We start from the raw sequence: 22,525 nt of genomic DNA, 5'->3' as shown, positions 1-22,525 counted from the left end.
GGGACAACCTAAGGGCTTGATAATAGACTCCGTGGATGAGAAGGAACACGGTGAGAAGCAGAGAGGCTGAGAAATTCAAGGTCCGGCCAGCTGGGAAGTTGGAGATGGACACAGGGCCAGGCTCAGAGAACAAGACTGGGGGGTCCCTGTGCCAAGAAGGCAGCGGCAGAGGCTGGGAAAGGTGGAGAGGAGGGAAATGGGAGAAGCCGAGGGTGGGGTCACGGCTGCTGGAGGTCACGGCCACTGGAGCAAGGGCGAGGATGAAGGCTGGGAGGAGAAGGGGGTGTGGAAAATACCTGCTCCCAACCCACGCTTGACCACAGGGAGCTCTGAGAAGGAGCTGGACTGGAGATCTATGTTCACAGGTTGGCCTCCTCTGCCAGAGGGACTCTCTGCATGGCGGGGACTGACTGATACGTCACCACATGTAGACAAGCACCTGTCTCTCGGTGGGTGTGAGCGGCAGGTGGACTGTAGGAGTGTCGCTGCTGGGAAGAGCCACTGGAACGGGGTGGGGGCGCTTCTTCAGCTGGCCTCAGCCTACCAAACCTTGTACCCTTCCCCCACAAGCACGGGTTACTATGGCGACGACCCCTCCTTCCCCATAGGCCCTGTGGTTTCCTCCATAGCTTCTTTCACTTTCTTCTTCTGCTTTTCCCCACTCTTCTTTCCTCCCCAACTCCCCCATCCCCAACCTCTCTCCCACACCAGCACAGGTCATCCGAGAAGAAAGCCAGGCACAAGGTAGGCAGGGCGCCGTCCCAGAGAGGAAGGTGGGCCACAATGTGGTTGGGGAGGGGTATGGAGGGGGAGTTGCAGAGGGGGAGTGGGGAGGCCACAGGCAGTGGGCTAAGGGTGGCAGTGTTGCAGAGGTGAGGCACGTAGGGGCAAGGAGAGATATTAGGACCAAAGGGAACAGTGGGGGTCAGAAGGGGCAGAGGGAGTGATTTCTTTTTTTTTTTTTTAATATTTTATTTACTTATTTGACAGAGAGAGAGATCACAAGTAGGCAGAGAGGCAGGCAGAGAGAGAGGGGGGAAGCAGGCTCCCCGCTGAGCAGAGAGCCCCATGCGGGTAGATCCCAGGAACCTGAGATCATGACCTGAGCCGAAGGCAGAGGCTTAACCCACTGAGCCACCCAGGCACCCCAGAGGGAGTGATTTCTGAGGTGATAGTGGGGTCACAGAGCGGGGGAGCTCATGAAGTAAAGAGAGGGTTGGTGTAAAACAGAAACACTGCAACTCAGATGTGGGACATGGTTCTTCTGGGGCCAGAGACCCTCATGAGAGCCAAGGGCAGCTTCAATGAACGCCCTCCCCAGAGAAGGGCAGATATGCACATATACATAACCGGGGCTGTGGGGACACCTTAAAGGCCTCTGGGACTATTCACACCTTCCCAGAGGTCCACAGGGTCCAATCTAAGAGTGCACACCTGGTGGCTATGGGAGGCCCAAAAACCCAGGGTAGGCCCCATGGGCTCCCTTCCCCCACCCTCCCACCACCCCCATCCAGGTGCATCTCATCCAATTTCCCTGGTTTCCCTAAGAAAGCTGCAAAATCCAGTAGACTAGGGGCTCACCTTCCTCACCCAGCCCCTCTCCAGGTGAGCCAGGTCATTTCCCCCACCTCCCCCCAGAGGGAGCCATGTGCTATGAGTTTCCATCACTTTATTTTGCAAAAATAGAAAACTCAGCAATATGCGATACAGCGGGGTGGAGGGGAGATGTAAACAGAGGGGAGGGGACAGCACCCTGACCCCCCCAGAGAAAAAGGGGAGCCAGTGGGAATCTTATTTGGCAGCTAAATACAAACTGGGGATTGGAGGAAGAAGGGAGGGGTCACAGGGGCCCTGGGCTCCCCCTCCCAAGACCCCTGGAGGAAGGGGTCAAGTCCAGGGTGTAAACAAAAGCTAATAAATAAATAGAGGTTTCCTCTGGGTCAGGGAAGGATCAGCTAAGCAGCGCCCACCCACCCCCCCTCCCTGGGCCAAGCTGCTCTGGAGATCAAGGAGTGGGGAAGGCACTAGGAGGAGAGGGATCCCCTGGCCCCTCTGTAGTGTAGGAGGGTCCCTGCCCCGGTGGCTGAGATGGGAGGCAGGGGAAGCCCAAGGCACATGACAGGGGTGGGGGACAACACAGGACTTGGGGAGGGGCTTGTAACGGAGGGCACAAGGTCAACTCTGGGCCCAAGCAAAGAGGTGCCTAACGGAGCTGTGTCTGTCCCTTTCACCCTCTGGGCCCCCCAAAAATGCAGGGCCCAGCCTGGCCCAACCTGACCTGGCATGAGGCTGGGGCTCCGAGGGCAGCGTGCACCTGGCAGGTGCATTAGCGGCACGAGGCACCAAGGGCAGGGGCAAGAGGGTGGGCTCAGCCCCCCATGCCCCCTTTTTGGTCTCTAGTGTTCCTGTTTGCTCCCAGAGGCCTAAGCACCTGGCAGAGGAAGGGGCTGTGGAACTGGCAGGGTCTTCCTTCTGCCCTGGGGAGCCTGGGACCCTGGTGTCTGAGGGGCAGTGCTGAGATTTTAGAGTCCAAACCGAGGCTCACCCCTCTGCCCTCTCTCCTGGTGGGAACAGAGCAAGCCCCCAAGACTGGAGAGGGAGCCAGTTAGGACAGGGAGGGGATGAACACAGAGGCACCCCTGGAAACTTTGGCAAAAACAAGGAGCTCATTGGAAGGGGTGGAGAGAGGGCAGAGCACGTCCTCCCCCAGTCACTGGCAGTGTCTGGGAGATGGTCAGTCTGCTGCCTGGAGCCCCAACCCCCACGGCAGGAAAGTCAGGGGCCCTGGTCAGGCTGGGGGCTGCAGCCCCCTTTGCCCTGGCTCCGGGGAACCTCATCCTCGCCAGAGGCCTTGGGGTGGGGACCAGGCTGCGAGGAGTCGTCCTCAAACATTTCGGGGTTCTCTAGCATCTCTCGGATTAGGGGAGGCATCGGGCCTGGAATCTCCATCTTCAGGGTAATGGCCCTTTCCGCTCCTGCAACAGAGGAACAAAGAGGTTCAAGGGAGCAGAAGCCCATGCCCCTTGAGGCCATCTCCCTAACCTTTCTCTCTCTGGGAACACACAGGAACAACAGGAACCTAGCACAAGCCTGCCACCTCTCTGTCCCAGCTCAACCTCTCCCTACTCCATGGTCCCTGGGGGCCACTCCTCTGCTGCAGCTTCTACCTGCCTTCTCTGCCAAGTTTGCTGCCCACTCATCCCATTCTTAGGCTCCAAGATCATGGCCCAACTCTCAGTCCCATCCCTCAGGCACTCCCCCTTCCCATGTCTACAGCTGGCCCACTGTTCCTAGGTCATTTCTAACTAAGCTTTAGAATAATAGCTAATACAACTGAACCCCTACTATCTGCCACACATCCTTCTGAATCATCACTGTCCAAAAGAACTTTCTGTGAGGATGGCACTGTCTCCTTCGTCCAGCACAGTCCTCACTCACCCCTGGGCACTTGAAATGCGGCTCTAGCTACTGTGGAACTGCAGTTTTAATTCAGAGCCGTTTTAAGCCTGCTCTGTTAACTTGCTTAGTTCTCACGACAACCGGTGGGGTAACTGTTAAGTATAGTCTAGCTTCCGAACAGGAAAACAAGGTACAATAAGTAAAGGAATGTTCCCGAAGTCTCCCCACTAGCCTGCGGCAGAGCTAGGAGTCCAGTGCAGAGCCCCTGATGCTCTGTTCTGGTCTTCGCTTGTCTGCCTGCCTGCCTGACCCGAGAGACCAGCAGGTGCCGGAGAGGGAAGGGGTGCCCTCACGACTGACCCTTGGTGCTGATGCCCCGAAGGTCCGTGATCTTCATGAGCATCCTCGGGAACATGTAGGGCTGGCTGGGCCGCCGCCGGCGCGCATAGAGCCTCAGGGCCTCCAGCAGCGGCTCCTGCAGCTTGTCTACTTTCTCGGGTTCCTCCAGGTCCATGCGGTCTGCAGGAACAAGCACAGTGCTGTGAGAGAGGAAGAGTTGGGAGAGACAGTGAGAGGGCCCATCCCCAACTGGCCCTGCCCTATGGCCCCCCCAGGCCCCCCACTCTGTCCCATCAGCCCTTTGCCTATGGTTCCTATGATTCTTACCCAGACCACCTCCCCCGCTCCAGGCCCCCCACCTTCTTCTCCCCTCTGGTAAATCACTCCTGCCCAGACCGCTATATCTCAGCACCAGTCATCTGGGATCTCCTCAGCTCTTCCTCTGCTCTCCTTTCTGTCCTAAGCCCCAGCGCTGCTGGGGAGCCTGTACTGGCTCTGAGAAGTCTGCGCATGGGGCGGCTGCAACAAAGAAGGACCAAGGTCTCCTGCCTGGTCCGAGAGCAGGAATGGGGTAGTGGGAAAGGAGCGCAGGTAACCACCAGGGGGCGCCCCCGCACCTCCACAGATGAGGCAGATGGCACTGAGCAGACCGGTCTCTGTGTCATCCATCTCCAGTGGCAGGAGCTGCCCAGCAAAGGCAAAGACGAGGTCCGTGAGGGGCCCAAAGCCGGCATTGTGCATCTGGGTCCGGTTCAGGGTCAGCCCATCGGAGAAGGTCATGGTGTCCTGCTCCGGGGTGTACCTTGTGCAGATCCGTAGCATCTGAAGGTAGGCAAGGGGAAGGCTGAGTGCTATGTCTGGGGAAGAGCCCATCTCAGGTGGAGAGAAGAGGCGATGGGGTGCACGGGAGGGAGTTAGAAGCAGAAGGAGGGCAACCTGCAGCAGGCACAGGAGGGAGGCGGAAGGGGGGAATCTAAAGCTTGGGAGGGAAGAGAGGTCGGAAGGAGGCAGGGCATCCAGAAGTGTAGGATCAGGTCTTGGGCAGGGGGAAGACAAAAAAAGCTCGGCTTTAGAGAAGATCTGGGGAGTCCCAGATTGGAGATGGGGTTGGGGGAGATAATGAGATCTTTGTGCAGACCAACTCCTTGGCCTCACAGGCTGTGGCGGGAGACAGGCCACAGGGCTTAACTCACCAGGATGTCCAGGCAGGCGGCCTTGAGCAGAGTGATCTGGTCAGCAATGCTGAGCCCGGTAAAGCCAGGCAGCCGCTTGGCAAACTCCACGATCTTGATGATGCACTTGGTGGCCAGCTCACTGAACTTGTCCCAGAGCCCCAGATCCAGCTGCACCCGGTGGTCTGCACTGGAGTTCTACAGGGAAGGCAGGTGGGAATGGAAGCTAAAGCCTGCCCTGGGGGCTATCTTCTTTCTGCCCAAACCCCAAGCTCTCCCCTCTGCGTTCTGTTGCCCTTCCTTGGCCTCAGCACTAGACCGTGACCTCAATACAACCCCAACCCAGTCTCCAAAGTGAAGGGTCCCCTGCCCTCACTGGACTCACCGTGGTATATTTGCCCAGCTGGCAGAGTGAGGGAAAGGTCTCCTGATGAGCTTTGCTGACCTTGGCGATGAGCTCTTCTAACTGAGGGCTCAGCTCATAGCTGTCAAGCGACCCCTCTTCCTTTACTTCTTTCTTCTTCTTATTCCGGTCATTCCGCACAGCTTGGGGGTGAAGGCACACAGAGAGGGTCAGGGTATCTCCTCTCACCCTAATTATCCTGTCCTCTGTCCTTATCATGAACATCTGTTCCCTGGGACCCTAATCGCTGCCTCAGTTTCCCTAGCTCCTCCGAGCTCCCATTCCCAGGCTGGCTCTCTCCAGCCCCACCCAGGGCCTGCAGCCCCTGCTCCCTCCCCAAGCCATTCGGCTCCATCCTGCCCTTCCTGTCACCCTGCAGGAGCTGGGGGGGGGGGGGCAGGATATGCAGGCGGCAGGATATCCACTTATAGCCTTGGCAGCACAATGGTGCAGGGGAGGGGGGCCACCCCAGATCCACCTCAGGCTCAGTCTTGGGAGCAGGGAGGTGACTGTTAAGCCCCCCCCAATATCTCCCCATGAAACCAGGCAAAGAGAGCCAATAACCCCCATTCACTCATTCAGAGGAAGGATTAAGCACTGAGGGAAGAAGGGCAAGGGGTGGGGCCTCCTGGGTGAATGGGCGGGCACTCATCAAATAGGAGGGGCCAGGGACCGAGAAGCAGAAGCAGCAAGGCAAAGCAGGCCAGGTCCCGGAGGTCAAGGAAGTGGCAGCGGGCCAGCGGGAAGAGGGTAGCGAGGACCCGTGGGTCCGGAGGGTTCCTGCTCTGGCCAGGCTGGGGAGGCGCAATACCTTCTTTGGACATGCCCACTTCGAAGCACTTCTGTAGCCGGCAGTACTGACAGCGATTCCGGGTCACCTTGTTGATGATACAGTTTTTGTCACGGTGACACGTGTACACCATGTTCTTCTGGATGCTGCGGCGGAAGAAGCCCTGGAGTTGGGGGTGGGGGTGGGCAGTGAAGCAGGATGCTGGGAGTATACCAGCCTCTCTGGGGCCTTGTGGGTCAGCTCAGGCCCCCGCCACACTAGGGGCCAAGTCTGTGCAAAGCAGCCCCTCCCACTCCCCAGTGAAAGCCACTCACGCACAGGGTCCTGCCCCTCTGGTCTGGACCCGAGGCCCAGGGCTCCCACCGCCACTACTCACACACCTTGCAGCCTTCACAGGAGCTGACCCCGTAGTGATAGCCTGAGGACTTGTCATTGCACACGAAGCAAGGCTTGTAGACCCGAGGAGGTGGAGGGGGTGAGGGCGAGCTGGGCACCATTTCCTCTGAACTAGTGCTCTGGGTCTCCACCGCTGGGGGGAAAGCAGTGACATGAGGGTCGGGGAGCAGGGTCCCTCACTTCTCTAGGCATCCTCACTATACACATCCACCCCATTCCCACTTCTCCCTCCAGCTCAGTGGTGCCACCACCATCTCTGGCAAGGTGACTTAAAGTCCCAACGACCACGTACAGCCCCAGAGCAAACGCTTCCAGAAAACCACTCTTAGTGCACCTCCTGCAGTCGGGCCATCTCCCTGCACAACAGTGCCAGTCCAAGCCCTCATGACACTGCTCAGTTCCCCAAATTCCAGGTCCAAGTCATACTGGCAGTTAACTGCCACGGGCCTCAGTTTCCCCAGCTATCAAGTGGTCAGGGGGAGGGGTTATGGGCTGTGGCTCTGCACTCTATAGTCGCTGTCTATCACGTCCTTGTCGGTCTACCTCGTCAGGTCGTCTACCTCCCACCACCTTCCTCCTCATGAGGCAAGAGTTCTGGGGCCCAGTAGGCAAGTAGCAGCTAGCACCCAGGGAGTTGATCTGCTGGGGTATTCAGTAGGTGGAAGAGGTCCTCAGTTTCTCTCAAGTAGTACATGGTGGATAATCTTCCAGCTTTTGCCTCTCATACCACCCCCTCCCCACAAATAACTGCCAGTGTCCTTTTCTCCAGGAACCACTGAGGCAGCGGAGTAAATGAGACACAGGTATCAAGAAAGCAGGTCAGAGGATATGCAATAGCCTGATTTTACACCTGGAGGAACGGAGGCCAAGAGAGGGAAGTGGCCAACGCAGGGCCACACTACCAGTTGATGGTGGAGCCAAGCCGCTTAGGTCCTCTGACTAAGTCTAAGTGGCCTGGCAGGGACTCAAGAGAAGTTGGGGAAGGAGAGACCGAGATATTTGCTCCGATTCTCAGGTCCAGAAGAGGTTGGGGGTGTAGCAAAGCAGGAAAAGTCAGATGACAGTGGGTAAACAGGGCTCATGGGGGAGGGGAACTACCTCTGGACCCTCTCTGAGCCTAGGTCTTCACTCCTAAACTTCCCACACAAATACCCAATTGCAGCTCAAAGCTGGGGGCGGGTGGTTCTCAGCCCCTGCCACACTGAGCATGTGTGGCCGTGAGGACACCCTCCCTATTCAGGAGGCTACTTGGGAGACCTTTTTGATTCTGCTGGTTGTTTGGGTCTTCTTCCAAGTTCATCTTCCAAGGCTGGAAAAATCTATAAATTATTCAACCGGTAGGACCTGATGCCCACACCTAGATGGCCCAGTTAGTGCAAGAAAACGCTGAGACCCTCCCTGAGGAGTGGCCCACACACCCACCTCGTGAGCACCTTCTTCATTCTAACCCGCTGTGGCCCACCTGGTCAAAAGGGCCGCCCCAGGCCGCCAGCAGGGCAGAAGGAATGCCCAGGATGCCGGGGTTCCGGGCTAGCTCCACCCACCCCACAGGAGGGAAGCCCTCCCCACCCTGCAACACACAGACCCCATTAGCATAAGAATCCAGCCGGAGAGAGATTTCCAGTTGGAAAAAGACCGAGGAGAGGGGAGGAAAGGTGCCTATTCAGGACCGGGGTGGGGGTGGGGGGGGACTCCAGGAGGTGCTGGGGCGGAGAGATGCGGGGCGGGCTGGAATGCCTTTCAGGACCCCTCCTGATATCCTAGGAGGGCACAAGTGCGGCCCACAGGCCAGTGCGTGGGGTGGTGCTCGCTCCAGCGCTGACCCCCTCCCTGCCCGCAGAGCGCTGCCTCATTTCCTCTCTTGCGAAAGGGCCTGGGTGCGGTCAGACTGGCATGGGGCAGTGCCAAGCAATTACAAGACTGGGGGCCGCAGGGAGACAGCCCTGGGGACAACTTTTCCTGTCTAAGTGTAGTGTCACCCCTTCTGGGCACCCCTCTGGCACAAGCCTGCCCCCTGGACCCTAGAGTGCAGCCCAGGGGCTCTGGGGGTGAAGGGCACAAGAGAGCTAATTGGCTCAGGCCTGCTCAGAGTCCCTTCTCAGCCCTGGGCCGAGACCCCAACAAGAGCTAGGCAGGGGCCCCTGCTGGGGAGGAGGGGGGTGGGCTCTAGGTTTTTCTCCTTTTAAAGCCCAAATTGCTGAAATTGAGGAAATTCCTGGCCAGGCTGAGCGGAGCTTCAAACAAACTCTTTATAACCGGCTGTAAACGCTCCCAGCTGCGAGGCACAGGGCTGAGAATCCCAGACTCACAGTCTGACACACACCTCCTTGGAGACACTCACACATCGACAGCACACAGGGCACAAAAGCAGACACACTACCCATGGGCCCCCATAGCCCAACCGGCCCCTGGAGTGGGAGAACACACAGGCAGGGTTAAAAGCACACTCACTCCAGCCACACGGTGGAGGCACAAGTCACTGACACAACACCCAGCTTCACATTTGCAAGAGAGCAGCTCCGCGACCAGACAAACACCCCCAGCCTGCCAGCGCAGCACCAGGACTCTGGCAAACACCCACAAACACACCATGTGGCCCTCTCCTCAAGGGACCTCTCCCCTTCCCCAAAGCAGACACAGGTCTAAACTACTTTCTCTCTGAAAGTGTGTGGAGCAGGCCTGAAGCCCACCAAGACCCTAGAGGCCAAAATTATTGGTCCGAATTGAAATGCAAAAAAACAGACTGCCAGCCAAGTCCCTGAGACTGCCACGCTCCTGAAAAAAGGACCCAGCCCTCACAAAAACCCCTCCTGGGAAAGTCTCTGCACCTCAGCACCCCTCCCAACATACCCCAACTCCCCTTCCTATTGGGCAGTGAAAGGAAAGTTAAGAATTCACCAGGATTTGGTGCAAAGTAATAACAGTTCCATGCTTTCTCCACCCTACAAATGCCACACTTTTAATTCTTGCCCCATCCCATCCCCAAAGTTCGGTCTCCTGCTTGCCACCTCCCTCCTCCAATCTATGAGCAGCCTTGCCCTGGAACCAAAAGCACCCCTCCCAAAAAAAAAGAAAAAAGAAAGAAAAAATACACTAAGAAAGGAAAAAGAGCAGTAAAGAAAAAAGTAAAGGGAAAAAAAAAAAAGCCGAACTCTCGTAAACAGCGCTGCCGAGTGCCAAGGAGCGAGGCGCGTTGGCGGGGGCTCGGTGACCCCGCGCGCGCACTCCCCCTGCGCCCTCCGCCCCGCCCGCCGCCCGCCCCTTCCCAGCTGCCCACAAGCCCCTCGCCCCGGTGTCCACACCGGGCTACCAGCGCGCTCCCAGCCCCGGGTAAATTTGGGGGGTGTTCGAGGCTCCCCTCCCGGGTCCTCCCCACACCCACCCCGCCAGGCACTTCGGCCCAGGCTTCAAAGCCGCCTCTCATCTGGACTTCATTTTTACTGCCTCTCAGTCCCCAGCTTTTTATTACCGCTCTGGAAAGGGGTTCCAGGGCCCCAGGCCTGGCATCTCCCATTTCACAGAGAGGGGAAGATGGATATTTGGGGACCCAGGAGTCCTGTTCTCCCTGCTGCTGCCTCCTGCGGGCCACCCCCCACCATCAACAGACTTTGGGTAAACTTTTCGCTTTCTACTGAAGTTGTGCGTGTCGGAGCCGTAGGAAAAAGTCGTCTCGCCGCATACAACCCTATACACAGTTCCAAACGTTGCTTTTTAAGGTGGGGGAGGGGCGCCAGAGCCCAGCCCTCTCCCCGTTGTGTGCACCACCCGGTCCACCCCGCACACAGAGCACACAGGATGCACGCTCGAACACGGCACTTTCCAAAACCGCCCCCGCAGCCACGCAGGGGCACACGCCTTCCCGGCCCCACGCCACAAACATCCCCACGCAAGAGCCGTGCGGAACTGCCAGCGCTGTCGGAGGGCGAGGCGGCGTGGAGAGACCCCACTACACTCACACCCACACCGCCTACGTAAGGCGCTGCACACTCCAGGGATTCACACGCTCTGCAAATATTTTTTACGCTCCCAACTTCCCACATGGACTCTACAAACGCCACCCACGGTCCTGGGTGCCATATCCCTCCGGGGCCACGGACCTGCGGGCACAAGCTACCAATAGCATCTCGGTCTCCCTATCCCCAGAAAGTCTGGAGTGGCATCAACCGCAGCTCGTAGCTAAACACCCACCATAAAAACCACACACACTCCAAACACTACAGCACACACCCAAAGGAGTCGCTGAGGTCCCCACGTTTAAAGGGCCAGTACCTCTCTTTCCTACACAGCCGCCCCTCACATAGAGAGAGTGAGAATCTCCGCTTGCACCCCGGTTCCACCTTTTACACACGGAAAGGGGGAGGTGTTGCCTCTCCTGCACCCCTCACCCCACCCCTGGGCTCTGGTACCTACATTGCAGACTGGCGGGTTGAGGCCAGGCAAAAGACTCAAATCCGGCGAAACAGGAGCTGCCGGTGGCTCTGCGCAGCAAGCCGGCCCCGGGCCCGGACACCCCGTACAGCCGTCGCGGACCCGGGGCAAACGTTTCCATGCAGTCGTACATTGCGACCCGGCTTGGAGGGAAGCTGGGTGCTAGGAACACCAAGGACCCGCAGCCGATTCCCCCTCCTCCCCCGGCGGCGCCCCGCTCCTGGAGGGGGGGAGGGGGAAGGCTAGCATAGGGCGCCAGGCTGCATGGGGGGTAAGGGGTGGGCGGGGAAGAGGGGGATCCCCAGCAGGGGAAAGGGACTGGGCGGGGCGCAAAGCCGGGACTGCCGCATCGGCCGCGGTGCGGCTCTCTCTGGGCGCCTCGGCGGCTAACACTGGGGAGACCTTTTGTAAAAGCGAAGCCCAGAGGGGTGGGGGGTGGGGCTTGGAGAGCGAAGGGGGCCGGGCACTAAGATTAGCGGAGCTGGGAGTGAGCGCACACTTACACACACTCGCACCCGGCGAGCGCGCTTGCTTAGACACATATCCGTGCATGCATTTATCTAGGTAGGCACCACGTATCTGCAAATATGCAACAGTGCGCGTGCACTTATCTGCACGCACACAAAACCATAGCTGCACAAACGCTTGTGCAAGCACATCTAGCTCGGGAGAATGCTGTTAAGCATTCTGTCTCCACAGCCCCGAGGCTTTGCACGCATTTGCACTTCGGCGCGTGCCCTGGTCGGGAACGGGGGAAGGAGTGAAGGAACCAAGCACACGCATTTCCTTTTGAGTTTTCCTCCTCCCCTCCCCAGCACTCTTTGCACACAAGTCGATACAGGCAGGGGTATCAAGGAAGATGGGGGAGAGGGGAACATGGAGGTTCCGGGCGCCCGGCAGTTCTCCGGAGCTCGGGGACCTGCACTACCTCCACCCCCTCATTCCCAGGCCTGGCTCCTCCCTCTCCCTCCGCGCGCGCGCTTCGGGGCCGAACCGTACATTCCTGCGGCTCGGCGCGCGCGGCCTCCTCCTTCCTTCCCGTTCTCCCCACCCCCGGTCGAAGGGCCGGAGCGCGCTCCCGCCGTGAACTCTCCGGGAACCCCCCTCGGGGCGGGTGGCCGGGCGCGCTCACCTCCTTCTGACCCGGCCCCGCCCCACCCCGCCCAGACGGTCGCCAGCGCCGCCGCGGAGTCCCCCGCCCCCTCTTGCGCAGCCGGGAGTCTACCCCTCCCAGCCGGAGCCGTCCTCCCTTCGCCGAGTCCCGGGCTGCCTCCCTTCAAGTCCTCTCAGCCCCGTCCCGCGACTGACGCTCCCCAGGCGCTCCACCGCCTCTCTCAGTGCCCCTTCCTCGAGCCTGATTTCACTTTCCGAGCACAAAATTGCCACCCCAAACTGTCCCTACAGTGCCAGCCGCGCCTCCGATGAACTTGCCCTGCTGAGTGCCAGCTCCCCTCCCCCAGGCTTTCTACCGTGCCAGTGGCCCCAAAGAGCCAAGGGCCCCTCTCGGCTGTAACTCTCGGGTCCGGTCGTCAACTGTTCTCAGAGCCATTACACATCACCCCCCAAGGGCAGTCACTGGCCCTTCTCCCCTTCAGTGCCACACTGAGTGCCCTTCAGATCTCCGAGGGCCGCCTCGCTGTCCCCTCGGTAGCCCCTTCCGGGCACTGAGCGCCCTCGCCCGGCGGAGAAGTGGGTGAGGGGGGCGGGGGTTTGGCCACGTCAAGAGTTTGCCCTCGCTGCCTGGCCGAATCGGGGACCCTGGCCCCGGGACAGCGCCAGCGGCGGCGACTCCCGGAAACCGCCCCCTCCCCCGCGCCCCGCCCGCCCGCCCGCCCGGCTGCCCGCCCGCCCGGCGGGCTGGCCCAGCCGGCTCTGTCAGCGCCGCTCGCACGGGGAGCGCCGGGGGAGCGGGAGCGGCGCCCGGCCGGCCCCTTCCCCCGCCCGGCTGCTGCGGCTGGGCCAGGGCGGGGCGCGCTTTTCTAAGAATCTGTTGTACCGGGTGGGGGACGCACTGGGGTGCTGCAGAAGTGGGGCGCCAGTTTGGAAGAATAAAGAGCAGGAAGGGGTGCCAGGAGTAGGCAGGGAAGGAAGGCGGGCGCGGAGGAGGGGCCGGAGTGGTGGCCCGGGACTGGGGGAGCGGGCTGGGGGGGGGGCAGGGCTGGGAAGGAGGGCCTGGCTCGTGGATGGGGGTGGGGGGGGTGGGGAGTGCGGCCGGGGTGGCAGGGCTGACGCGGGGTGGGGGGGGGCCCTTGAAGTGGGGATGAAGTGGGAAGGCAGTGTTCTTTCCAACACAATGTGAGCTCCCTGCTCTTGCCCCCGACCTCAAATACCCCATTTCTCAATCCAGCCCCCTACACACACACAAAAAGAAGGTGTGGGGGAATGATAGATTTCTGAGTCAGTCTCTGGGCAGTGGTTAAAAAAAAAAAAAAAAAATCAATTAAGTATAAAATGGGAAGTACCCCCAAAACCAGGGGGAAAAGAGCCCTGATTAGTCAACTCCAGGCTGTCAGTCCCCCACCCCCCCTTCCTCCTCCGAAATCTGAAAGGTCCCAATTAAGTCAGCCCTGCCTGGTTGGTAATTAGAACCAGAAGTGGCCAGGCCACAGGGAGGGGGGTTGGGAGTGGGGCACAGGAGGGGGGTGGAGGGCTCCAGGAAGTCATGAGTCCTCAATAGCCCCCCTTTCTCTTCACCAGATGCACCCCACTCCTCATGACCCCATCTGTGTGTGCTTCCCAGGCACTGCAGGGAGAGGGGGTCTTATAAGGGACAAGGCATTAGAGTGCCAGGCCCACCCTTCCCATCAACCCCAACCCCCCCATTCTAGACAGTCTTAGCACAGCCTTGAAGAGAGGGTAAGAGGATGGGGGAATCTAGTGCCCCTTCTTATCCCCAAAGTCCCCCCAGCCCTTATTGCAGCAATTAGACCCATTAGCCTTCTAGCATTTCATGGGAACCAGATGTTCTCCACCAGCCTGGTGGGAGTATGAGGGGGGGCTGCTGCCTGACTCACCCCCCCTCCCCATCTATGATCCCCACCACCACCACAGTTCACCCGTCCCAGCTAGAGCCCCACAAAGGCAAGACCTCAGAGGCAGGGAAGTGCACCCCTCCCCCCACTAACAGGGCCATTAGCACTCAGGGTCTTGCATGGTCACCCCTCCGAGCCTCTACCACCCCAGCAATGATGAGTTTGGCCAACGAGGGACTGTGGAGGGAGGAATAGCTTACTGCTATGCACCCCTCCTTTCCCCCCTCCTGCCACCTTCTGGATGGAGCTGGAGGATAAGTGGCTCCGAATTCCTCCTGCTAAATTCTCCTTTTCTTCCAAAACCTTCCCTCAAAAAGGTGAAGGGGGCATTTCAAAGCAAGAAGCCCCACCCTGAGGGTAAGTCCTAACTTAGGAGTCCCACCTGAAGGAAGATGGGGAGAGGGGGTCTCTGGAGGAGGGGGCAGCAGAAGAGAGAAGGGAGGTGTGAATGAGGGATGGGGCCCAAAGCAGGGGTGTAAGGAAGGAACTGGGCAGGATGGGGGCTGGGACTGGGTAGGGGGCCAGGAGAGGGGGGTGCAGCCTGGGCCCCAGTGGCGGCGGCTTGCCCAGCTCCCCCCGCCAGAGAGGTTTCCTGTTGCAATCAAAGCCCCATTTGTGTAGGCCTGGAGCTGGAGCCCGAGCCTGAGCAGTGGAGACCGGGGAGGGGAGGGGAAGGAGGCAGTGGGCTGGGGTTTTTTCCTGGAGGAGGCCTCGCCTCTGCCTGCTCGCCACCCTTACCGGCCTGTTCTGCTGGCCTCCTCTCCCAGCGTCTGGGTTCTCTCTGTATCTGTGCCTTTTGGCCTGTATAGTTCTCTGTCACCTCGCTTAGGTCCCTGAGTCTGTCTTTTTTCAGTTTCTTTTAAGTAGAACTCTTTTTCTTCCTGTGCCAGCCTGCCCTCAGTTTCTCCATGTGACTTAGTGCAGTGCAGCCTGGGCTCCTTCCCCCAGGGACACTGTCACCAAGTTCAGAGGATAAACAGGGCTAGGTCCTCTACACCACAGACATCTCCTCAAGCAGGGAAGAGGGCAAGGCTTCCCTTCCCTCCCATCCCACTCTGTTCCCTGTAGTCTTGACAAAGCAAACAGAACACAACAGTGTTCATAAACACAGAGATACAGAGAGATGCAGACCCCAGGGTTTCATGCATCCGTGTGAGCATGTACACCGGGACAAGCTCATGCGTGCACACGCGCACGCACACTCACACACCCCTCTGCTTTTCCATGCACACAGGCCTGTGCTTGCCTCCACAGCACATGCCCCCCTCCCCTTTCCCCTCCCCAGTTCTGAGATGCCTGCCTTACCCACTAAGGCCCCTGGAGAACCCCAAGAGGTGGAGTAAGATTTCCCTTCTCAACGTGGATGTCTCCAAGGTGCTAGGGACCCAGCAGTAGGATCCAGGAGGCAGCCTCAGGGAGAAGTTCCAGACTCCTTCATGCACCACCCTCCCTCCCATAGACTAAGAGAGAGAGAGGGCGAAGAGAGAGACACAGACTCAAGATGAGTGTGACTTTGGCATCCGACTTAGGCCTCCAATCCCTCTCCACTGGGTGGCCCTAGGCAAAAAGGGACAATGGGGCAGAGAAATGAGAGACTATGCTCTTTCACCCCTCAGCTGCTCTCCCACTATGTGAGGTCTCCCAGACCCCAGAATCCCTTCCTCTCCCCTTTGCCTCCCTCTCATTTGCCACTGGGCCCTGCATGCCCCACTCCCATGCAGGCTGTCTGGACCCAAGCCTTCCCTTCCTCCCCACCCCACCAGCACCTCTCTGCCCAGGCCTGTCCCCCATGCCAGCCACACCCTCCCCAACTACCTGCCCTGATTTTGGCTCCTCCCTTGGATTTCTCCTTTCAGTCCCCCGCCACACCCTTTCAGTGCAGCCTTGCTGGGAAAGAGCCCAGTGTGACCCATTGCCTTGCCTTGACCTTGCTTTGATCCCTGACCTTGATCTCAGTGTGTCCAGGGCATAGGAGAACTTCCTTGGGGACTTGGCCACATGCTCTCAGCATTCCCCCACTACCATTCTTTTTCTCCTCTCCTTCCTTACTCCTTGCTCCCTTAGTGCCTCTCCCAGAACCTAGGGAAACCAAGTCCCAAGGCACTGAGTTGTAGAGTTCTCAGTTCTCTGTGCAATGGGTGGTTTCTTCCTCCCTCCTCAGGCCCTGGGACAGATTCAGGGGGTGTAAATGAGGCAGAGGAAGCCCAGCTGAGGTTTCCAAAAAGGGGGCTTTGTGCTCTCTTGTTCACCTGTATGCCACCCAAATATCCCCTTTTGGTCTACAGACAGTGCCACCAGCAGGCCTCAGCAACCAGACACACCCTCAACAGCCCTATTAAATGTCGCCTCCTCACACTGACTCTGTTGTGTGCACTGGAATCTCGTGTATGAGCAGAGAGTCTCGAGGACAGGCTGTGCCTAGACAACTGTATATGGTCTACACACACGTGTGCACTCACACACACACATTCACACGCCTTCTCCAGATGAGCACACTCTTTCCACTAGAGCTGCCAGCCCATCTAGTCACCCCTTCACACAAACACACAACCCTCCTTTTGCACCCTTCCTGAAGGCAGGGCCCTTTCTCTCCCACCTCTCTCTCCCCCTGACCTTGCGGGGCTATAAAGGATGTTTTTATCTTTCTATCTTTTTTTTTCCTTCTCCGTCTCTGGGCCTCTGTTTTTTTGCCCTTCCCTGTGCCTCTCCTTCCATCACTGCCCCTTCTTTCCAGGTAAGGGTTCTCTACACCTGTTCACATGCGGCCCCTTTACCCCCCGGGCAGAACGCAGCCACCCAGCCCTCCAGCCCCTGGGCACCCACGCCTGTCATGGCTTGGTCAAGAAGACCCACTACGAAGTGGGAGGCAAGAGGATCCAGAAGGAAGAGGAGAGGCCTGACGCTTGTCTGCTGTCAGCACTCAAAGGCTTATCCCAAAGAGGGCAGGCCTGAGGAACAAGTAGGGATCTGCACAGCATGTGGGCGCCACGCCAGACCTAGAGGGAGGGGAGGAGTCCAGAACCCACATGGCTGGAGGAGAGGATGCTTCTGGAACACCCCCTTACCTCTCCGGATTACTTATGGTATAAGGGCCACCCTCTCTGCAGCTGTTTCCACCCTCCCCACCACCAAGAGGAGAGTTCCCTGGCCCACACATCTTTGGGCACCTGGCACTGTTTCATTTCCTTTCTGTGCTATCTGCCTCTAAGCTGCCTCACCAGCTTCACCCCTTGATCACAGTCAGCTGATTGGTCTTCCAGACTCCTCCACCCCCCAAGCTGCTCCCCCACTGTACCCACCACAGCATACAGGCAGGAGCCTCACACTTCCCCAGACCCACCCCTGGCTGCCCATTGGAAATATTCTCCACCGCCAGTTGACTCAGGAGTCAACATTCTAGGCTTTGGGGGCAGGAGAACTCTCATTTGCAAACAATGTCATTTGTTCCACATCCAAACCCCCTCCCACAACCCCTGTCCCCTATTCCTTTAGATCAAACCCCCAACCCTGCCCGCCTTGCTAACTAGGGTGCCAATGTTCTCTAGCTCCCACCTCTAAATGTCCTCCAGTTTCCCCCTGCCCTCATCCCCCAAGGTCCCTGAGACTCACACAGAGAGGCCATCTCCTTGGGGAGGTCAGGCTGGCCCAGGCCCCGGAAGCTAGGACTCAGCATCTCGAAAGGTGGAGACCCCCTGAGAGCCCCTGGGAAGGCGAAGGGGAAGCCAGCCCCCGGGTAGCCAGATCCAGGCCCCAGGCCACCAGCTGCAAAGAGTCGTTCCTTATTGGTGGCCATCGCTGCGGTGAGGGAGGCTGAGTCCCCTGGGGTCTGCAATGGGCGGGGGAGGTCTTCAGCCACAGCCCCCGCCCATGCCCACTGCCCCAGCCTGGGAGGCTCCGTGCCCGCCCTTCCTGGCCTGCCCACTGGGTCTCCAAGAGTCCTGGGGAGAAAGAGAGGAAAGGGAAGGATAAGAGAATGATCACCAGAAGGTTCCAAGCCCCCTGGCCCTCTCTCACTTGAAGCCTTTTCCCTCCATGCTTCTAAGGTTTACACCGCCCTAGCTCTACCCCAGGGTAGGAGGCAGGGCAGGATCTTATGCAGGTTGAGGAAAAAAATTCTCCAGGGAAGGGTAAACTAGTTCAGGTCTTAGGACTCCCGGCAGAGAGGACCCCTAAGCTGAGACGTGATTGTGATTGTGAAGCCCAAGAGCGAGCCCTAGACCCTTGATTTAACAACCTTCACATCAATCCTGGGAGGTAGGAATTAGGATTCCCATTTCAGAGAGGAGGAAACTGAAGTTAAGTGACTGGCCTAAGATCATGAGGCTGTAAGTGGTAGAGCCAGGATTCAAACCCTCCTGTTGTGAGTTCAAGCCCCATGTTGGGTGTAGAGCTTATTTAAAAAAAAAAAAAAAAAAAAAGATTGGGCTCTCTGCTCAGCAGGGAGCCTGCTTCCTCCTCTCTCTCTGCCTGCCTCTCCACCTACTTGTGATCTCTCTGTCAAATAAATTTTTAAAATCTTAAAAAAAAAAAAAAGAAGAAGAAGAAGAGAGAGAGACTATTTAAACTCTCTACCACTCTGGGGAAAGCAAACATATTTCTGTTGTAAGTTTGGGGCCCTACATCTCTCTGGAAAGGAGTAGTGGTCCAGTGGTTAGGAACCCTGACTCTGGAGCTGGGCTACCAGCATTGATCCCCACCACTCACTAGCTGGACCTTAGGTGTGTTACTTAATCTCCCTTTGCTGAATTTTAGTTTCCTCATTTGTCAGTTAGGAATAATAGGGCCTACTTCATAAGGTTGTTGTAAGGATTAAATGATTTCACATATGTAAAGCATTTAGAATAATCTAGGGCACATATTAAATACCATGTGTCTCATGTCATTTCTCTTTGTACCTTCTCTTCCTCCTTACCTCTCTTGTAGTTAGCATTTCCTTCTGTCCCCATCTTCCTCAATACTCCCTCTTCCAGTTCCCCCTCTCCCAGTTTGATCTCTATCTCCATTATCCCTCACTCCGTAACCTGTCTTGCCTACTCTCCTTCAAAACCACAGATGTTGATGGAAGCCCCACTGAGTGCTAGGTATGAGGCCAGGGAGCAGCTCCTTTCCTTGTCCTCACCTTACTTTACTTCCCCAACTCCTTTTCTCTGTCTTCTCTGAGCCCTCTGCTTCTAGGAAGCCCTCCCTACATCCTCCCCTCCCTCAAGTGTGGCCGGCCCCAGTAGATGTTTAACCTGAGCCCAGGGGAGGGACAAAGGAAGGAAGGAGAGAGGAAATGGGAATCCAAGGACTGGGCAGGTGGTTTCTCTCCTGATGCTCTGACAAAGGAAAGTTTGACTTTCCCAGAAGCCCCAGAACTGCCCACTCTAGGGGAGTTAGGGGGAAGGAGAGTCACCCAGCCTGGGTACCTCCTCTACCAGCCAGAACCATAATGGATTGTGGTGCAGAAGGACAGAGAAAGACTGAGAATGAAACACATACAGATCATGGGGTGGGCAGGCCCAGAGGTAGGTGATAGGCATTTCTGCATCTCTTTTTATCAGTCTTTGCTTCTAGGATCAGTATCTCTACATCTTTGTACCTCTGCTTCCCTTCCTTCCTCCCTCCCTTCCTTCCCTCCCTTCTTTCCTTCCTTCCCTCCTTCCTTTCTTCCTTCCTTCCTTCCCTTCCTTCCCTTTCCCTTCTGCTTTCCTTCCTTCCTTCCCTTCTTTCTTTTCTATCTCTCATCTACCTTGGCCTTCAGACTCCTGAGGGTAAACTCTCTTGTGGAAGTTAGACCCTAATACCACCACCCTTCACTCAGTCCTGATGCAAGAAGCAACCCTTGCTCCTCACGAGGCATCACCCATATCCCCAGTGCCCTCAGACTCCTCAGCCCAGTGTCTCCCCAGGCCTAAAAGGCTGACCCCCAAGCCCCTAGGGTCCTCCTCCTTTTCCTTCCCCTATTCCCTCAAGTCCTCATCCCTGCTTAAGCCCAGGTGGAGCCAGGAGTCCGGGCCCCAGAGGCCCCTGGGCCATAGCTCAACAGGCTGGGCCACATTCCAGGTGGATTAACCCCTAGGATGCCAAGAGTGAGAAGCTACAAGAGCCCCCCCATCTTCTTCAGACTGCCTTCCACTGAGCCCCTGGCTCTGGCTCCAGCACTCACTGTTCTTGCTTCTCACTTGCAGGTGGGAAACAGAGACCTGAGTGTGGGGCAGGAGGACGCCGATGTCCCAGAGAGGGATGCTCAGACTCCTGGTCCTTACTGAGGAATGAAGCTGTAATGAGGGAAGGACACCCCAGCTCGCCTTGGGCTTCCACCTATTTTGCCTCAGAGAAGGGACTTTAGAGTTGAGTGGATAGGGGAAGGACACAGAGTCATCCATTTCTGAGCCCTGGTTCCTCTGCCCTGGCTGGGAAGGGAAGGGGACCAGAGGGTCTTAGGTTCTGGGTGGAGGAAGGGACCAAGGGACAGTGGTACAGAGAGTAAAAGGAAATCCTGCTCTAGGGACCCAGAAGCGTTGGTTCTTTGGGGAACCTGTGGAAGGAAGAGAACCCTTCTCTCTTCCCAAGATGCCACCTCAGATGGAGGCGGGGCTGACTAGGGGACCGAGGGCCCTTACAAAGCTGCTTCTCTTAGGGCTGAGGTGGAGTTGAGGGAGGGCATGGATGAAGGGGGCTGCCGGATGGGGGGGAGCAAGTCTCCCTGCCGCCCTGCTCGCTCTAGAGCTCGGAACAAAGCTGCTCTTGTCGGCTGCTCTCCACCCGCTGCCCCCCTCCCCCCTGTATAAACACGACCACCTTTTTCCATGACCCCATCCCCAGCCTGGGCAGAGAACCCAGGCATCCTCTGCTCTAGCCTGGGCCCCCAGCCTGCTCCCCAGGAGGCAGCGGTGGCCTGGGTTTCCCTGGCCTTGTGCCAACCTTGGGGGAGTCCAGACCCTTGAGTCTCCACCTCTCATCCCCAGGTGCCCTCCCTCCACCTCACTGGCCCCAGGGAGGGGCAGTGCCCAGGAGGCAGGCAGGCGGGCAATGCCAGTGGAATGTGTGTGGGCAATGGAGGGCACGGGCAGGGTGGGGCAGAGGGGGGAACTGGAGGTGCCAGTTAGGTGGCTTTCTGAGCCAGGGGTGGGGGTGTGCCGGGGTGGGGGGGGTGTGCCCTGTCCTGCCTACCAGGCTTTAAGCTACAGTGTGTATGCATGTGTGTACGGGAGCATGCATGTGGTGTGTGTGTGTGTGTGTGTGTGTGTGTGTGTCTGTTTGGGATACCCATGCTCCAGGCACCCTGCACATACTACCTCGTGCCCCCCACCCCTTTCCTCTCTCTTCTTGCCTCAAGGATATGGGACACTGCCTGTGGTCCTCAACCCAAACTCGGCATCAGAGGAGTGACATTAAGGGCAGGAGCCTCAGACCTGAGGTCTGGAATTGCACCTACCCTGCACATGGGCCCTGAAGGGGCACAGTCATCTCAGCTTCTCCCCCTACAGACCCCTCCTCAGCCTCCCCTGCTCCCCCCCCCCAACCCCAGCCAAGCGTACTCTTACCCTCTGGCCACCTGCAGAGCTGCCCTCCTACATACTGGGTCAGGTTGAGGGGACTGGGCTGTCACTGCTGAAGACAGAGAGGCATGTCAATGGGGCTCCCAGACTAGGACTCCTAGGTCCCTGGCCCAGTCTTGCTGCTCTTCCTTTGTTCCCTTTGGGCTCCCCTCCAGAATACTCCTGAGTAGCCCCCATCCTTGGCTGGAGGGAGCGAAGACTCACAGCCTGCTTGGGGACAAGTGACAGGGAATACAGAAGTGCAGTTTAAGGAACCTTCTCAGACCCCTATCCTATCCACTTGTCTCTGCAAACTCCAGGACCCAAAGGGCTCGTAGCACTTGCCTCTGGATGTCTCCTTGCCCTTTGGATGTCCCAGCTGGGCCATTCCACCAGGAAAGGAGGAACCTGGACCAGTTTGGACCAGAAGTTCACCCGTCAGACTCCCCTGGGGAAGCCTGAGGGAGGGCTAGCGAGGTCCTTCCACATAGGAGGGAACCCTGTCTTCCCTCAGGCTCCAAAGCGCAAAAGTAGGCTAGAAACCCCCTGGCTGAAGACTGTTCCCCAAGCGCTCTCCCGAAAAGAAGTCTCGCTGAAGCCCAACCCAGCCCCAGTCGGTCTAAATCTTCCCTATTCCCTCCCGCATCGGGGCTGACCCCCAAGCTGGGCAGGAAGCCCCTCCAGCGCTGCGGACTGCCGGAGCAGCGGAGGCAGGGACTGAGCGGCGTAGCTGCCCCGCGCCCCCGCCCCCAGCCCACCTCGGCCGGGACCCAAGCGTCCGCGGGCGGCGGCGAGCCTGCTTCCCCGCCTGACTCACCTGGAGGGGAGGGAGGGGGAAGGGAGGCCGCGGACGCCCCGAGGTCCCGGCGTCCGGCGGTCGCGGGGATGCGGCGTCGCAATGTCAGGGGCTCGCGGCAATGGGGGGCTTTGGGGGGGCACGGGCTCTAGGCTGGGACTGTCCCGGGGCCTCTCCGAGCCCGCCCGCCCACGTGACCGCCCCAAAATATCCGACACATTTTCTCCCAAACCGCACACTGACTCTG

General features: G+C 58.3%; 1 protein-coding gene across 5 annotated transcripts; it reads right to left on the bottom strand.

The window, feature by feature from the left end:
• Positions 1-1,654: 1,654 nt before the first annotated feature.
• RARG (retinoic acid receptor gamma) lies at positions 1,655-22,503 on the bottom strand. 5 transcript variants are annotated; one of them, XM_047742795.1, is made up of 10 exons: positions 22,300-22,503; positions 21,489-21,555; positions 17,569-17,897; positions 6,484-6,632; positions 6,125-6,266; positions 5,296-5,456; positions 4,932-5,108; positions 4,356-4,560; positions 3,760-3,918; positions 1,655-2,975 (listed from the first exon to the last, which is right to left on the bottom strand). In XM_047742795.1, exons 3-10 carry the CDS (start codon positions 17,750-17,752, stop codon positions 2,776-2,778), a joined length of 1,377 nt encoding a protein of 458 aa, XP_047598751.1. In that variant the 5' UTR covers positions 17,753-17,897; positions 21,489-21,555; positions 22,300-22,503; the 3' UTR covers positions 1,655-2,775. The 5 variants fall into 5 exon arrangements, with proteins under 5 accessions (XP_047598751.1, XP_047598752.1, XP_047598750.1 ...); XM_047742796.1 differs by having other exon boundaries at positions 21,489-21,552; XM_047742794.1 differs by lacking the exon at positions 21,489-21,555.
• Between the last annotated feature and the right edge of the window lie 22 nt (positions 22,504-22,525).

Source organism: Lutra lutra, chromosome 8 (genome assembly GCF_902655055.1).
Source record: "Lutra lutra chromosome 8, mLutLut1.2, whole genome shotgun sequence".
NCBI classification, from domain to species: domain Eukaryota; kingdom Metazoa; phylum Chordata; class Mammalia; order Carnivora; family Mustelidae; genus Lutra; species Lutra lutra.
The sequence above is the reverse complement of the archived record's forward strand: the minus strand, read 5'-3'. Positions and strand labels throughout refer to the sequence as shown.

Coding starts and splice junctions, on each gene's coding strand:
- RARG (XM_047742795.1), bottom strand. CDS start 17,752: ATGGCCACCAATAAGGAACGACTCTTTGCAGCTGGTGGCCTGGGGCCT. Junction 6,633..17,568: donor CAAGGAGATGGCCTCTCTGT/GTGAGTCTCAGG, acceptor CTTTCCCCCCAG/CGGTGGAGACCCAGAGCACT. Junction 3,919..4,355: donor CATCTGCCTCATCTGTGGAG/GTGCGGGGGCGC, acceptor TTGTTCCTGCAG/ACCGCATGGACCTGGAGGAA.